This window comes from Aythya fuligula, chromosome 2 (assembly GCF_009819795.1).
Source record: "Aythya fuligula isolate bAytFul2 chromosome 2, bAytFul2.pri, whole genome shotgun sequence".
In the NCBI taxonomy this organism is placed as follows: domain Eukaryota; kingdom Metazoa; phylum Chordata; class Aves; order Anseriformes; family Anatidae; genus Aythya; species Aythya fuligula.
In genome coordinates this window covers 18,386,858-18,404,863 of record NC_045560.1, presented here as the reverse complement: position 1 = coordinate 18,404,863, position 18,006 = coordinate 18,386,858, and the positions used below count along the sequence as shown (strand labels likewise).

Here is an 18,006-nt window from a genome sequence, read left to right as displayed (position 1 = left end):
GCTGAACTGATTAAAAAACAAAACAAAAACAAAAAAACAACAAAACATCGCTTTGTGGGTCATAGGGTGCAACTGCGACTGAAAAAATTGTTTAGTGGTCTTTTAGTTCAAGAACTTTGTGACGCATGGAATCAATGCTGGTATTAAACTGGGAGTCAACCACGGGAAAGACGTATGATTTTTTTAAGCTAGCTGAGCAGAATGAAGAAAATAGACCCAACATTAATCAGACATGTATAATTAACCTGTTCCCTCATTATCACTAATGATGTTTTGGAATCAGATTATTAAAGTAAATGAAAATTAATTTTTTAGATGGATGTGCTTCAAGCAGAGAATAATGTGGAATGGCAACTGAGACATCGCGACATGCTTGGATATATAAAAGCACAAGATTCAAATATGACATTAGAAGAGAAAAACACCTCTTGTTCACAATACAATTACACATGTAAATTCGCTAATGACATCCATAGAGTGATTTATCATAATGTTAAAAATATGTCAGCAGGAGGAAATAAAATTAATTTCATTTTTTTTCCTTAGCTTTTGTATAATTATGTCATTTTCTATTAGGTACTTGGATTTTAACAATCTGAATCTTCCAATGAAACAACTTTGACACAGTCTCAATTATGTGTAACTATAGCACTTCATATTTTCCCACTAATTTCATACTAATTCACCTGTTAGATTCTTTTGTTGGTGCTGCTGAAGGCTGATCATAGTACAAGGCAAACTGGACTGAGCCTTTTTAAGAGAGGAAAAAATGAAATAACCTCATGGATCTCCTGGATTAAGCCTAAGCATGTCTGCCTATCCAAAGTGACAATAGTACTAAATTCAGGGAAAACAGACACACTCACATAAAAGGAAACTTTTTCCAGAGGCTGTGTGGGTGTGCTTTCTTCTCTAAAACAGAAGAAAGTTATTCTGTGAAGAAAAGCTTTTCAACGGAAGTCTTTAAAAATATGGTTTAAAAGAGTAAAGAAAGGGCTAAAACATTAGCAACCACAACAGTTGTGTGATCTTACTTCATGCCATTAACATGATGGATTTTATCCAAATAAAAATAGTTCATGAGTCACAGGACACATATACCAGGTATGTTTAGATTACCGGTTAAATGCATACTCTTGAAAAGCTTTTAAGGGATATGCAAAATATGCTAAAGCGGGAAAATAAACAACTGTGCACCGTAACAAGTGTTCTTATGGTTTCTTTATTAGTTTAAAGGAAACTGAAGCTAATAACAACATGCCTCTTGCAGCTCAGAGCAAAGCTATTGGTATACAGCTACTTTGCATTTGCTTCCCTCAGGAAGTCATTGAGAACAGTTGCGTACGGTACAGAACTAAACTCTTCAAACTTAATACAGCATGATACAAGGGATCTCTAGTCTCCAGCACCCACAGGTTAACTTGCTTCCTGGATTTTCCTATACATTTTTTCCCTTTATTTTATACTAGTCTTCAGTTCAGTGTCATCAGTTCTATTTTCCTAAAGAAGACAAATGGCTATAGAAAATCTCAGACAGGCTGTGAAAATCAAACAATAACTGAATAATCGTTTAACATGAAGCTTTTGTGCTTAATGAACTTTAATTAAAAAAATATATATACTCAGAACACTATGCTAGTTTTTGGACCAGCTCATGTCCTACAGAAGTCAAAGGGCACTGCTCAGAAATGGAAGCCTTCCTAGCATTGTTTCCTCTTGATTAAAATTCAACATGTTAAACACAGCTGATTAGATCTATGCCCACATCACATACCAGAAGCAAGATATCTTCCAAGTTCAGATCAACAGTGTCTTGCAGAGGTCCATTGTGCACCACTACTCCAGTTCAGTGCATTCTGAAAGTTACAACTTCTGTTTGGAAGGGGCAATAATGGACTGCCAGAAGTCATACAGCAAACAGCTTCAGCTGAAACTTTTGAATTGTGCAATTAGACAAGAATAATGTTTTCAGTTTGGCAGCAGAGTATGTGACCAAGACTAAAGGGATGCTGAAGTTCCTAAAATTCTGCCTAACACAAGAATCTAACACAAAATGGCCCTTCTGAAAAATCTTATGCGACACATAAGAACACATGATGTGAAGTACCTTAATTGTAACGGGTAGCATGATGGGCTGAATGAAGAAAACACATTCACGATGAGAGTTGAGGCAGACAAATTAATAGTCAAAAGGCATCTTATACTGCAATTTTAGTACTTAAAAAGTGTAATAACTTTAAAAGCCCTCTACTTCACATTTTAGAAGCTCCCACTTCTGTATATGTTAATCAGTATCTCTAGAGTAAACCCCTCATTACACTGAGTTGACAGAAACACAAGTCGGTTGAACTGCTCTTCTGGGAGATGCTTGAAAGCATGCAGTCAAATTTCTGCTCCACTGAGCTTACAAATCTTCAGGTGAGGATGTTACTGCTTCAGACTCTGTATTTTGCTTTGCCGTGATCGTTGATAACACATATGTGCTGAAAAAAAATACAATACGGATTGCAAGAGCATAGTTGATTACATCATTAATTAATAATGAATTGTGCAGAAATAATTTTGCTTGTCCAATCCGGTAACCTTGCCATTACTCCTCCCTCTCCAGAGACCTGAAATTGAATCTGATCTCACTTTCTAGCTGCAGTGAGTTCTTCCACTTGCAATTCCCAGCTTTCAGCTCCACCCCCGGGGGGATCACAGGAAGCAATGGCAAGGCTGGCAATGCTTGCACCTTTTTTCCATCATCATCTCCCTGAGAAAAGGGGCAGGCAACACAGCACTAAAATGCCCCAGTTGTCTGAACTGTAGCTGTATTTCACTTTTTCTGCTGTCACTGCATTTACTGGGAGTTGTGGAACCACGAAGTCCCAGGCTCACTGAAGATGGAAGCATGACAGAAGTGACAACTTCTGCTCTTAGTGGGTGAGAGATGGGAATGAACCACCCACAGTGCTAAGCAGTGACTCCTCTGGATTGTTTGAGATTTTACAAGGAGTTCTACACTCATTGGAAGGATCCCTTTAAGACACCCCAAAAAAAGTAAAATAGAGATTTCTGTTTTTTCTTAAATAAACTTACGTTCAGATCTCTGAAGTACTCATTGTAGTCTAAGGCATAACCAACCACAAATAAATCTGGAATTTCAAATCCGTAATCTGTATTGAGGCAAATAACAAATACCATAAATACAAGGCAGGTGGCTACTGCATAGCCTTTAAATTAACCTGTTGGTCCTCTGACCAGTAAACTACATATATGTGTAGCCAGTTCAGGTTCTGTTATTTCTGACGTAGAAACCAGAGTCAGCAGGTAGCAGAATTCACAGTTCCAGCTCACAGACTATTCGTGACAGGCATGTGAACAGTCAGTGGAGAGTAGGAGACGTGTTTACAATGATCAGTGGCACAACAGACACGTTGTGGAAGGAAGCCAAAATCAGAGCCGAAAAGTTCTGCCTAGGTTGGGCAGCTCTGTTCATTTATGCATGTGATGACAACTGTCCATTGAGAATGAAAAAAGGTATAATCTAAATTCAGAAGTTACTTAAAAACTTATGAAGAGGTTTATACATTTTCTTCTGAGAGTAGGCAAAGCTATTATGCATATTATCCTACCAAAATGTGTCAAATGCTTCTTAAATTAAAGCCCCAGTCTCATGAAGACTCATGCACACGCTTAACAAAGTAAATGCATGCAGCGTAGCTGAATCATGCAACTCACACACTTCAAGCTAATCATAGCCATGTATCTTTATGAGTGTGAGGTTTTGTGCAGTATCAGCACTATATAAAATGAGTTAGACCCTTTCCAAGTTGTTCATTATGTAACTAGAGAAAAACACAACCTTGTGGACACCAAAATTTTTGCATAACGTTTTTTACAGCATTAAAAATTTACAACTGCTCAAGAGAGGATTTTTATTTGCTTGTTAAAAATGATGGGTAACAGGCACTTTGAATCACACATTTGGGCAGGTGAGGAAATGACATAGCCCTGTTAGTGATTTAAAGGGTGACCTCTGTTATTTCATAAAATCCATCACAAATAAACAAGAAAGTGGTTAAAATCTGTTTCATTTTACAAAGTATCACATTAAAATATTAAGCTGTCCTTCATGGAGTCATTTTATTGTATTTTTTATATGTCTAGTGAATTCAGTAAAATGGATACTTTAATTTACTGGATTAAATTCTAAATGTAAAAAAAAAATGCTGTATAAAAAATTGCACAACCAAATGTTTGAGTCATAGTTCAGATTATTGGGCTAAAACTGCAGGGCCATGCTCAACCTTGATTAACTTCTGGTTCGTGAAGTTTCCCTCTCTCCCACACCCCAAATCCAGCCCCTTGATGCTACCTCCTGGTACCCACCTGCCTACTCTCCTGCTACCCTCCTCCCCACCTCAGCTGTGACCAGAGCCTTCTTCAGCAGCAAATACTGGTTGATCTCTTCTAGGTGGGCCTATTTTTTCAGTATTCAGCCACATACCTATTATTACATCATTTATTCTAATGAATCTAAAATGGTAATAGCTTGGTATAGCTCCATTTATGTCTTCATCTAAGCCCAGTACAAGTGCCAGTACTTCAGAGAGAAGTGGTGCTGGTATGAGACAAACAGAGCAGCAGGAGGAAGCTTGAAAAGCCCATTTTATCTTTTGCTTTTGGCAGGGAGGGATTTGACCATATTATTGTTCACCCTTTAAATGATAGTGCTTCTTAAAAATAATTTTAAAAAATAATTAAAAATATAAAACTTGTGAATAATTAGTTCACAATGAAAAAAGCCTTTGTGTCCAGGTGGAGTCCTGCAGCTCCTCTAACGAGACATAGTGAGGAAGGAAAAGGAAGAAAAGGACTGCCATGTATTTTGGCAGAGACAGAAGATAAAGCACCCACCTTTCATAGATAACATTTAACCCTTCCATAACTTCCTCATAGAGTTAGTGCTCTGCAGAAAACATCAGACCATTGTGAAGGCTAGGCTTAAACCACAATTATACGAACCCCTCCATTGCAACCCAATGACAACTCCCCCTGACAACTGGCATTTTACAACGCTTCTAGGAGGCTGCAGGATCATACGAAGGGCAAGTTACAGAATAATGGTAACTTCTTGTACAGTGATGTAAAGATTTTCACAACAACACTTACAGTCTGGTCTGTACCCATCAGGCCGAGATGTTCTTTTCACCAACAAACTGTAATTAAGAACAAAATTTAAAAAAATCCAAATATTCATCTGAATAATGCATAAAAACATAGCCCCTTCATCGAAAAGCTCCTGAGCCATATGAACCACTGTTCTTTTTCGGCTTCTCCTTCGACAGTATCCTAATGGCAGGGAAAAAACTGGGTGTGTTTCCCTTCAAAATCTATCAGTGCCAGCCTTGAAATGGCTGAAGGGGTCATTGCCACTGCAGAACAATACAGAAGCATTTCCTCTCCTTTCCTCCACCCTCTTCTTAGTGACTCAGGCAGCTTCTCTGCAGAGCTCCCCATGCAATGCTGCAGCACAGAATTAAAACAGGAACGTGGAATGGGAATCTCTGCTGGGAAATACGTTGGGCCAGAGCAATTAATTACAAAGTTTTCTGATCATTTTACTCACCTCGCCACTTTAATCATTTTTGGCTTGTATTTTTCTATATTATTAAGCAGAACCTTCATAGTCCTCCCAGTTCCAACGATATCCTTACAAAACATTAAAAACACAACAAGTTAAAAACAAAGGAAAGCTGAAACAAGGAAATTTGAACAATTACTGGGAAGTTGCATATTCTTATTTTGTGGAAATGTTATATTTCTCCTAGTATATTGTGAGCCACATCCAAAAAGGGGTGTAAAGAGTGTGAGACTCTTTGAAGCAAGCACCTTGTACTCATAAAATAAAGACATAAAGGACTGTCCACTTCCTCTTGAAAACAGCTGTTTCTAGTATTTGGGATACTGCAAGGGATGGGGGGTGACTTTACTGGGCACTGAAAGTATGCAGGGATCAGACTTTTCATATTTTATCCTCAAGACTATGGTATGTGAACACCTCTCCATCCCAGGGCTAAATCTGCCCTGTTTGTTTTTTTCTTAGACCAGTACAAATGAGTATTCTCCAGATCTCATTTGGAGATCTCTTGTCCATACCTGGCTACACAACTGAACACCACTGGAGAGCAGCTGTTGATCCTGAACTCTACGGCTGTGTATTTTTCATTAGCAAAACCCTGCCTCTGCTCCTCAGCTACCTATGAGCATTAACAGAATTTGCAGCAGACATTTTTCACTTCTGTTACAGCAGTGATCATTAATGAATATGGAGCTCCCACCAGTTATTAAGGTCACAGTCATTTCTATGCCTGATGACTTTTTTCTCCTCCTTTTCCATGAAAAGACATTCCAGCACCTGTGCATTTCCTTCATCATGCCACCTAGCCTCCTTCTCACACAAGCAGACTGGGCCAGAAATGCCAGCCAGGTCCTGACGTGCTCTCTAAACATCCCGGTTGCTTTCCTGACATTTTAAAAAAGAATCACCTACATTATTAATTAAGGAAGATTTTGCAGCACCGGTGAAGTGACACACATTCTTCTTCTCTACAACTGAACATTGCAGATTTACATCAGCAACATCTCTGTGATGGACCTCCCCAGGGGACGCTCCAGGGTGCAGTGCTAATGAGCAGGAGTCACGGGGACTTGAGAGAGTGACTGACGTTCTCATCCAGCATGGGAACAACCCTGAAGTTGTAAAGCATGTGTAGGGCTATGCTGCCATTTCACAGTCACGCTATAAGGAAGTTTATGGTGGCATCAGTGCAGTTGATTCACTGTCCTTCAAGGAACAGAACGACTTGCAGAACAGGAGCTCACAAAGCCATAAAAATACCACACCAAGTGACGCAGAAAGTGACTGCTGGGTATCACAAGGAGAGTACAAATTAGAGTGCCAGCAGTGTAGTTTGATCCCTTGTGCAATTGCAAAAAGGCTGAGATGTTATTAAGCAAATCAACTCTTCCTCTTCTACACCTCCCAGCCAAAGAAGTCTAAACACAGTTGTGTTTTACCTCGACTTTACTATGTGACTTTCTCCAAGTACAATATGATAGAAGAAACACGCAACTTACCTCTACAATTAAAACGTTCTGCAAGAAAAGAAAAAAAAAAAAAAAAAGAAGAAAAACTGTTATACAATGTTCAGAAACTAAAATAAAAAAATATTTGAAAAAGTGAAATGAAGATAGGTCCATGTGCATATGTACAACAGGGCATGACACAAGGAGTCTTCCTGTTTCATTTCTGTGTCCTGAATAAGAGCCAGCCACAAATAGCTGGCAATCAGAGCCTATGATTTTATTCAGCTCTGTCTGGATTACCTGTCTTGTGCAAGAATGGATGTAGCTTGGGAAAATACAACTAGATGTAGGAAATCCAAATGGGATGAACTGCACTTCATACCAGTGTGTCCAGTGGTATACTACAGTGTACCCGATAGTTTACTAAAATACTATTTCCCAACTTTAATATGAAACTACAGAAATGATATTCTCACTCTGAAATAAATGTTCTTCCTCTCCCCCCCCACCAGAAGCCTCACGGTAAAGGATTACATGGCGAGCTGTACCACCCATTCTCAGACCGTGATACAATAGCAAAAAGGAAGTTTTTTCACATATATCTCTGTATACACCTTACACGTATGTGTACATTACGCAGATAGTTTCATATCTATGCAGTATTCACCCAGCTGGCTTTACACTCCACTTCCCTTTCTATCAAGCTCCTTGGCTTTGCCACCTACACAAAATGGAGGCTGTCTAAATTTCTTTTCAACCACACAGTCCTAAAGCTGAGAGTTCGGAGAAAGACTCAAACACCATGGAGGAAGAGTGTGTGAAGGGAGAGTGCTTATAAACAGCACAGCTTTGGCAGTTTCATTCACTGGTCACAATTTTTTTTTTTTTTTTTGTTAATCTGCAAACTAGAACTGATTAATACACATCACCTATATATATACATATATATATCTATCTATACACACACACACGTATTCAGATTGCAGTCCCTCCTAACAATCACAGTGCTTGGCAGGGAGACGTGGCATGCTTCATGCACACAGCCATAGATATGCAGACTATGTTACCACACACCATATAATCCCCTGGATGCTTCTGAAATGGCAAAACACTTGGTCAAGTTGTGGAGGGAGCTCCCCGTAGCAGTTCAGCCGATGTCAGCAGTGGAGCTATCACTCAAGAAAGCCACTAATTTAGACTGAGCTCTGATGGAATGTGTGTTAATCCTGGAGGGTGGCTCCTTTTTGGTGTTTTCATAACAGGTTTCACTGGTGGTTATCCTGCTTGGCACTCCTGACTTTCAACCTCCCAGCAGATGACAAAAACAACTCTGGATCTGAAAGACCTAAACCTGCGGAGCTAAAAAGTCAAAGGCCTCCTCACAATGAGACCCCAAGATGTCCTGCCTCTAGAAACATCTTCCTTCAAGACAGAATGGAAATAAGTCAATCCCCTAGATAAAATGAAGAGATCATGCTCAGGAGAAGCTTATGGCAGGCTTACAGGGACATGCATTCTTAAAGGAAGCCACTTGGATATGAAAGAGTTTGGCTCTCAGGAGAAAAACCCTTTCCAAAGCCTAGCCCAGGACACCTGGGTCTGATGCAGATCACTCCTTTCAGTCAGTGGACACCTAAAGATGATTTGCAGGTCTAACGGTTAAACCATCTCCATACATGCACGTGTCATATGTGTATCTATGTATGTATGATACGCAGAGAGCAGAAGAGTGGACAGGTATGCAGAGAGGTGTAGGAAAGAGCCTCAGCAGAACTAAAGCTGGAAACGAGCTCCTTCAGTACCAGCAAACAGACCAGGATGACTGCAGCTGGCATCTGGTGGGAGAGGCTGACCCGATAACACGGCCTGGCACCCTGACTCACTCTGCCACCTTGGTGCACCTCCTGCTGCTCCTCATGCTGTTTACAGGAACAAATATATCAGATGTATTTTCCCAGAGGAAAAGCAAACATCTGGTGACAAGACCCATCCAGCAAGTACAGCATGAGATGCACCAAAACTGGCACGGCAGGGGCTGCAGTGGCCTGCATAAGTGAGGGCTAGGCAGCAAGGCAGGGGCCCCACCAGCCAGGACCCACCCCCAAGACAGCACCTGATCCAACAGAGTGTAGATTATCAGGCATGTCATGGTGAAGCGGCAGGTCCGAGGGCAAGCTGGGCTGTCAGTCCACGGGTTGGGATCAGGCCCAGTGAGAGTAACCAGGGTTAAACACAGCCTGCTGATACCAGACCCATCTGCAGTGGTGCAACAGGTCCAAGGTTGAGCTGGGAAGCCAGTCAGTCAGTCTGTGAGTCAGCCTGGTCCATAATGAGGCACAGGCGTGGCTGGAGCTGCCCTGAACATCAGAACTCAGCACAGGTCAGGCACTGCAAGCCTGGGGCTGAGCTGAACTGGAGCTCCTGTGTCCACAGGTGTGGGAAGGGGCCCTCAGTGAGATGTGTCAGGACCATTAAGATCTATTAAGTGCACTCTGGGCCCTGACAGATTTCAGAGAAAACCATGGTCCTGGGATGGTTTTTGCTACTGTGGCTGCTTCAGCTATCCTATCTCAAGAAGAAACACAGGTTCCCTTGCTTACTTGCAAGCAGAAATAATATTAAAACAATTAGACAATGAGGGGACAGCAGCCTCCCTACCCATGGAATTGGGATTAAACGAACAGGGAGGAACAGACCTTATTAATTAACTCCTGAGGAAAAGAGAATAGCAGACATTAATGGAAAGCAGGGCTGAGGGTACCTTGAAAGGTCATCAAGAAGATTTTTGATATCCTTGGCCCAAAGAATCAACTTAAACTATTGCTCACAGATATCTGCTTTACCTGTTCTTGAACATGGTGAGGACTTCAGAACTTCCTCAGGTATTGTGCCTCAGTGCCTCATTATCTAAGAGCAAAAATACAGTTAGAAAACCTCTTTTGTTATCTGACCTGAATATGTTTTGCTGTGGACACAGAAATGAAATTTTCCTTCTTCCACATTTGAAGACAGATATATTTGTTTCCTCTTCTCCATTTTAAACTGTCCCTATTTATTCAACATATTCTCACAAGCTAAATTTTCCAGACCCCTGAATGTTCTTTTTTTCTCCTCTAGAACCTGTCCAGTTGGTCAGAATCCTTCTCCAGTTGTGGTGCCCCAAGCCACAGAGAAACCTTTTCAAGCCTTCAGAAGAATAAAAGAGCCACTTTGTATACCTTACAAATAACCCTCCTTTCTACAAACTCCAATACAGGGGTTACATCTTCAGTAAAGGTATGCTGCTGTCTCATATTCACCTTGGGAACTACCTATCATCTCCAGCACAGAACTGTTGCTTAGTCAGTCCTTCCCCACTTATGCAAAAGATGACTTCTATAAAAACACAGAAGTTAGTATTCATCTTTGTCGTTACATGTCATTCTTTGAGTCAAATTCTTAAAATAACTTCTTAAGATCCTAATCCTATCTTGTAGTATTTTTCCAGGTAGTATAATTAGCATGAAATGCTAATCCAGTCTTCTAAATCATGAATTAAATATTGTATAGTCCCTGGAGAATGTGCTTTAATTCACCCAGTCTGACAATGAAGCATAATTAACAGTTTCTTGAGAACAGCTTTCCAACCAGTTATACATCCATCTAATACAAATTTAATCTAGTCTACACTTCCCTATCACAAATGACTCACATGAAGCAAAGAAGATGAACATGGAATCAGACATCCCTGAAGGACTTGTCTGGCCACAAGAGTGATAGTCACCTGCACAAAACTTCAGCTGAAGGGTAAGATCTCATATTGAGCAATTATCTTGAGAAGGAATGATATTGGTGGACCCTGAAATTCTCTGCCCAGTGCTCTGTTATCCTTACCACTTCCTACTCATATTCAGTAAGTCCAAGAGCTGTAAATTATATGAGCTGGGAGATTTGGTTCTGTGAAAGTCCCTTTAATCAGGTGGCTTGTCTATCTTAGGAAACACAGATTGTGCATAACACAAACCAGACTTTCTCATTATTGCCAAAACGTTAATGAGAATTTTCTATGCTGTGGAGACACCCTGTATGTAAAGACTTTGTAGTGGAAAAGCCACTATAAAATACTGAGATACGGAAACAGTTTGTGTGTATAAGCAAGCAGGCATCCTGATGGAGATGACACATTACTCCCCATTTTGATTAGGCAGCAGGGTTCCTGTGACTGATGTTATCATACTTAACTTGTGCTTGGGACTGAGGGCATTCAAAATGGTTTGCCAGCCTCTGGTACCAGAAACCAGTTCCTTGAAAGCTATGGGATGTGCTGGGAAACTGGTGGTATTGCTACTTATCCTCTGCCTTTCTCCCACTGAAGCAGGCTCCTGCTAGAAGGGCTCCAGGAAAGGGATGGCATTGCAGAGCAGCAGAGAAGCAATCTGCAAAGGAAGGTTTTGACACACAGCGTATCTGAGAGGAGGTAGTGGTGATGTGCAACCACAGCTGGTTGAAATGGATTAGCATATCCTTGAGCAGATGGATAGGAGAAGATAAAAGAAGAATGCAGTGGATGTGACAAATTGCTACACTATCAGCAATGTCACTGTCATCCTAAATGCACAGCTGACCGCATCCAGCATCCGCTGGGAAAGGTCACAGGTATGAGCAGGTCCTGTGCAGCTTCACCATGAAATCCACCCCTGAGGTGGTGGGCAGGAGACTGGTAAAACTCATCAGCTTGAGGAGCTACTACAGCGACTGACAGCTGGAACAAACGACGTGATGCTAAAGGACTCTGAAGAAAAGGTCTTTTTCCAAGTCTATGTAAATGTTTGAGACTCTTGCACCACACAGATCAAAGCTGTTTTGTCCTTTCAGATACAGCTGTGGTGATTGCAGAGGAGGAAACCACATGAAAAGAAAAGTAATCTGGCCTTCTGGCATGCATTTGATATTTTCTGTCTATTTTTGGAGCTTGGAGAACAGGAAGCGGGAATATTTAGTGACACGTTGACTAGACTGAAGATGGCTTAATTTCTGAGTAGAGTCATCTTCACCAATATGAACTGTGAAGCATGTCCAGAAATCTAACAACGGCTCTAATATATCTGACAGTAAGACACACAGAGAAGAGTCATTTTTTTAAATATGTCCTGGAAATGCTTCTCTTAGCCCAAAGAAAGAAGGGACAGTGGCTCAGCTCTCAAAGAAATTGAAAAACTTTTCTACTCAGCCATTACAAAAGAATCAGTAGCTTTCATCGCTGATGGCTCAGAGGAATGGTATGGAGCTGATAGATATGGCTGGCTGTGATTCGTGCTGTCTTTATAGCTTTTCCTACCAGGTAGTAGGCTGGTGCAATAAATACTCTGTGTTTTTTGAATGCAGGAGGGAGAGGGTTTCTGATAAACTTACATTTCTCCAGTTTTGAGTGACCAGGGTGCATACAACTTCTGATTCTACATATGGATATTTGTACTGAATAGGAATAATACTTGCAGTGTGAACTGGATCTACACAAAGATAAAACTTGCTTTCATATCTGTTTGTTAGGCAGTAGTAGAAATGATTCATTGCAGCATGGACATCTGGAAAAAGCAGGATGTTTTTGACAATATTAGATGTAAAATGCAGCAGCCATCATTTCTACTTCCTGCTTTCAATGGGAATCTGTCTCTCACGTTAAAAAGACACGTTCACTTTTATAACAAATTTCAATGCATTTGTGAATTTTAAACTTAAGTGGGAACCCTGAAAGAACTGAGCAGCAGTTTTCTCTGCTCTGCTGCCTTTCAAAGCCACATGAGCTAATGCACGGCAAGAAAGTAGGTTGATATTACAACACACGTAAGAAAAATCCAGACTTGTGATAAGCTGAAAAATACTCCAGCCCTGAGTCAATACATTTCTATTGTTTACCTTCCCACAGGTCAATAACAAAGGGAACAATGTCAGCTAACAAGACCAAGCAGAGTAATGCGATCATGTATACCTCCTGCCTGACAGTAGTAAGTACTATGGAAATTAGTTTTCACCTTCTTGGAAAAGAATAACTTTTTTTTTGTTGTTTTCTAGATTTTGAATTCATGATCTATTCAGAAACTTAATTTGAAAGAAAAAAATATCCTATGCTTTGAAATAGGTAGTGAATAAGCATTGGAGGGAAAGCTTGCCTTTATATTCATGTAAAATATAAAATTTTAACAAAGCAAAATGCCAAGTTGTAAATTTAAAAAGGAGGAGCTTTTCCTGGAAAGCTGATACTCTACTTAAACAACCAAATAAACAACAGTACTTAATGCAATACTACAGCAAACAGGACAAACATGGTCCTTGCATGTATAGCAAGAAACTCAGGTAGGTACCTAAAGAGAATATTTTCTCCTTAAATGTCTCAGTATATCAATAGAACAACATGCACACACATTTGAGGAAAAAAAAAAAAAAGTTAAAAAAAATAGAAATAACTTAAAACTGGGAAAAGCAAAATAATTTGAAACCTGGGAAAAACACCTTAGAGTGAAATATGGTTTGTAGCAGGAAGTAATAGCTTTTATTTAATTAACAGCCCTGTTCCCAGTGGGAGAACATTTTTCACAAAAGAACTTTGACCTCTCAGCCCACAACCTCAAAGCGACCACAAAATACCTTCAACAGCTGAGCCTGGGAACAAAAATTCAGAACTGCTGTATGCACTAGAAATCATGGACTCGATAAAATACTGGGTTTATGGCACGTTATCATCTTCCACGGCAGCTGACCTCCAACTCATTTATCAGTGCTCCACAGCTGTTAATTTGCTCTCTTATTTTAGCTCAGAGAAATTCTTAACATTTTTATCTGCCTCTTTGGTCATAGGGCAGGTGATCATGTAGGGCAATCACCATTTTCTCCCAAACTGACTGTCTTAACTGATTACCACATTAGGTTAAAATTAAGAATTACTCCTAATCTTGGCTTGAAGTCTGCCAGTTCTGTTCATACGAACAGAAGGATCTGCATGCTTGAAATTTTGTTTCTTCCAAGTATCTCCACTGGCCTAATATTAATTCCCAGTTGTCAATTCTACCTTCAAGCCTGCCTCAGTTACATCCTACAGGATGCCAGCACTTTACAACAGGCTCCCAGTGCGTTGTTTTGTCAGATGGTCTCCAGAGGGCTCTTCCAACCTCAACCATTCTGTGATTCTGTGACTTCAGAATAGTTGGTAGCTCAAAAGAGAAACTGTGGCCCCATTGAAGAAATTGGTGTGTGGCACCCTTCAGTCTGAATTACCCAGGAGTTCAGACAAAAATGTAATGGTGCTTTTGGATCTTAACAACTAGGTATCTCTAAACAAAGCTGTTTTAGGCCAAATAAGTGTACTGCAAGGGAAAAAAAAATGGAAGAAAGAAAGAAAAAGAACCCTACAATGGCAGGATTTGCAGAATTCTTAAGGTAGTAGATCAAAAGGACAGATTTATCTATGTTTTGTAAAGATCACAGAAGGTAATCAGGTAGCAAGCTTAAAAGAAAGATAAAGAACTTTTTTTACATGCATCTCAAACATGAAACTCTTTGCTGCAGGATCTTGTAGGACTATCAGCTGCATAACTGGAATTGCAAAGAGATAAGACAGATATGGATAGTAATTTTAGCACTGGATCTATTCAAAACGATAGCCCAGATTTAACTTTGATTCAGGAAGTCTACATACTAGTTATGTTTCATATATCCTTCCCCTACTATGATTCCAGTTGGCTGCTGCTGAGGATGTGACACAAGCCTAGACAGACCTTTCATCTTGTACAGCATGGCAGTAATGTAACGGTGGTCTTATGAGGGGAGAAAATACATGGAAATTGCAACTGATGGAAATACTTTTCCCCGTAAGTCCCCACTGGTGTCCTGAGTTCCTTCCTCTCTCCTTTTTGCTCAGAACTATGCTTCAACTCCTTGGGGATACGCGTTACATATTGTTAGTTACACCAGCTTATAAAGTATGCATGAATAAACAACTGCTGGAAACAGTGATTTATTTTATACATCCACTTCCACAGATAAAAGCATATTCTTACAAAAAATACAAAAGACTGAAAAAGAAAGATACAGTCCCACTTTGTGTATTTCTTTTTTGAAGGGTGAGAGGTGGAGGACTCCAAAGCAGTATATTTTCATTCCCTTTAGGTCAATTTCCATTCAAAAGTCTGCATTTTCATTTAGATTATTTCTAAAGGCACTTTCTTTTCCTGTGTGCTCTGTGCCATCAAAAGATAGATAGATTGATAATATAGTTGTTCAAAGTGAATTGCTAGCCAATTATCAGCTTACTTATCACACCTACAGTACCAGCTCTTTCAGCTTTGTATTTGGGCAACCTCAGGTCCCATTGGTTAAACAAGACCTTTCATGACAACTTCAGTTGGGTTTGAAGAAGCAGTGACAGGGCTGAAAAATCATCAACAAACAAAAGCTAATGATAATGCATCGGGTCTCAGTGAAGAGGTCTAAAGGAAGCTACGAGGACAGCTGTTAGAACTGGAATCATTTAACAGTATGCCCAAGAAAGAAATCCACATGTACTAACACCTCGTCAAGATGATAGAAAATAATGAGAGACTTCTGAGAGAGTAGACATTTAAGTGGGAGCTTTTAATGAGGTTCCAGAAAAGGTCATGAATTTCTGATTTTAATCGCTTCTGCTGAGCTGATCCACAGCTTATGGCATCCTGAAAAGACAGACACTGTAACTCAAAAATGCTTCTTTTTTTTAAAAAAAATCAATTTGGTCAGTGTCAGCTGCTGATGGGAACAACTCGGTTAGCACCTTAGGAGCCTATGTACTCAGACTCCAGCTGCTTAAAGCCTGTAAAACTAGTTCAGTATCTTAAGGATTTAACAGAGCAGGGGATGTAATGGAGGGAATGATGATGTGCTCTGACTGACTTGGTGTTCTTAGAGAGCACTGCGGTGCTGAATGCTGCACACGCACGTGCCCTACTCACAGCCATCTTCACAGCATGCTTCTGTTGGGCATAAGAAGTAGAGCAAATTACCATAATCAATCAAAGTTAATGCAGAAACAGGTCATACTCTCCTTGCTCTTACTTGAAGGAGAATACATAATCTTCTGATAGGCTGAAATTGGAAGGGGATTTTTCTGACAAAGGTGAGATCAATAGAATTATCAACTCACGATATAAAGGCAAATGAGGCCACCAAGCCCTCGTTAAAAATGGGACAGGAAGTTTGGGAAGTTCCCTTTGTACGTACTTTTCTCCAGAACAAGAACAAAAAAAAAGTAAATAATAATGAACACTACAGCAGATTACCTAAGAAGGAAGTGCAGGGAAAGGTGATTGACTATGGGGAAAAAAAAAAAAAGAGTATCTTTTGCTGTGGAAAAAGCGGTTGAGGATGGCAACTGTCATAAGAGTAGATCGGTTAAAATTTAATTAAGAAAAAAAAGCAGAATGACAAAAGTGACTAAAGATGGCAGGTAAGTAGAGGTAAGAAGAGGTACAGAAGATTTGAAATGCTTCAAAATATGCCAAATCAACCTCTGAAAAGATGAAAAAGGTAAGACAATGTATGATAGGAATACAGTACGATATACAGATGTAAATACATACAGAGATGCGAAGACAGCTGGGGACATGATTACTGCAGAAGTGTACAGTGGATTCTGTGTATCTTTACTGTCATACAAATAATCTCTTGTGCTGTTAAAATACTGTCATGTAAATAATCTCTCATGGCATTTTTTTCCTGCAAACTTAAGGGCATCATTCCAGAAAGGAATACATACAGCGAGAGTGTAACTGTACTCAAGGCAGTGAATATTGAATGAGAAAAAATAATAATAAATACAGAACCAACAGAACTCTAAAACATGGAATGGTGAATGAAAGCATAATACATGTATGTATTTTAAATCTAGAGAATAAAACTGCATGTTACTGTTGCCATGTGGATCATTTATCGATACTGAAATGCTACCATAATTAAGAGAATGCTAAAGAAACAATTCAAAGTTTGCTAGAAACTATGACAAGCAGAGAAAATGACTGAATAAGATAAGAGAGGAAAAGAGAAAAATTAGTGTTGAAAGAAAGTGAGATTGCCTTATGCTCCTGGAACATGTTCCCATGTGACAAGTGGGGCAAGAAAATGATAGACAGTGGATAAATTGATTTGGGTGAGACATAGACAAAGGAAGTTTAGAGATTTTCTAAGACACATCCTGCCTGAAGGAAGTGGGGACTACTCAGTGGTAGATATCTTCCTCTGAGTGAAACCTCTTTTTGATATGAGCTGATCAGTTGTTTTAGGGAGAGTGTTAAAATAGAGATGGAATGATGCTCAAACTAATGCAACTAATGCATAGAGAATACAAGACATTCACTTTCTTTTTTTCTTGATCTCTACTACCTTCTATGCCTCTCTGAAAATGTCCAAACACTGGCTGTCAACACAATGTGTTTAATATGAATAAGGGGAATAGTCGTTCATAAAGAAAATAAACATTGATCTGTATTACAGACAGCTAGAATATCAGAAATTCATGGATTCCATAATTATATCACACTAACTAGGTAGCTACTTTGTTTTACTTCAAAATTCTCATTAACCTGACAAATATTACCTGACAATGATTAATTTTGTTCAAATTCTCTGTTATATGGAAACAGTGATAACTATAAAATATATATGAATCTAACTTTGAAAATAAATACATTATCCAAATGAAATAAGTATATCATTGTAAACATAAATTTTAAGTTTGTGAATTTGTCTAACTCGTCTCATTTACATGGAAACAAGTCAAATCAGTATAGGAACTTTTTTGAAAGGTTGTAGGATATTACATACAGAATGATATACATAATAACTCCTGCCAGTAGACACTTTGGACTACATAACCAGCTCCAAAACTCTTGCGTTTAATGCTTTCTGAGCTCAGTTCTGGATATCAGA

At 39.5% G+C, this 18,006-nt stretch overlaps 1 protein-coding gene across 1 annotated transcript in view; it reads right to left on the bottom strand.

Moving 5' to 3' along the window:
* Positions 1-1,206: 1,206 nt before the first annotated feature.
* PRTFDC1 (phosphoribosyl transferase domain containing 1) overlaps positions 1,207-18,006 on the bottom strand; it is a 45,570-nt gene continuing 28,770 nt past the window's right edge. The window contains exons 5-9 of the mRNA XM_032183451.1: positions 7,126-7,143; positions 5,615-5,697; positions 5,158-5,204; positions 3,082-3,158; positions 1,207-2,483 (exon numbers count right to left, since the gene is read on the bottom strand). Coding sequence (XP_032039342.1) covers positions 2,436-2,483; positions 3,082-3,158; positions 5,158-5,204; positions 5,615-5,697; positions 7,126-7,143 — 273 coding nt within the window. The 3' untranslated portion in view covers positions 1,207-2,435. The remainder of the gene's footprint in view (positions 2,484-3,081; positions 3,159-5,157; positions 5,205-5,614; positions 5,698-7,125; positions 7,144-18,006) is intronic.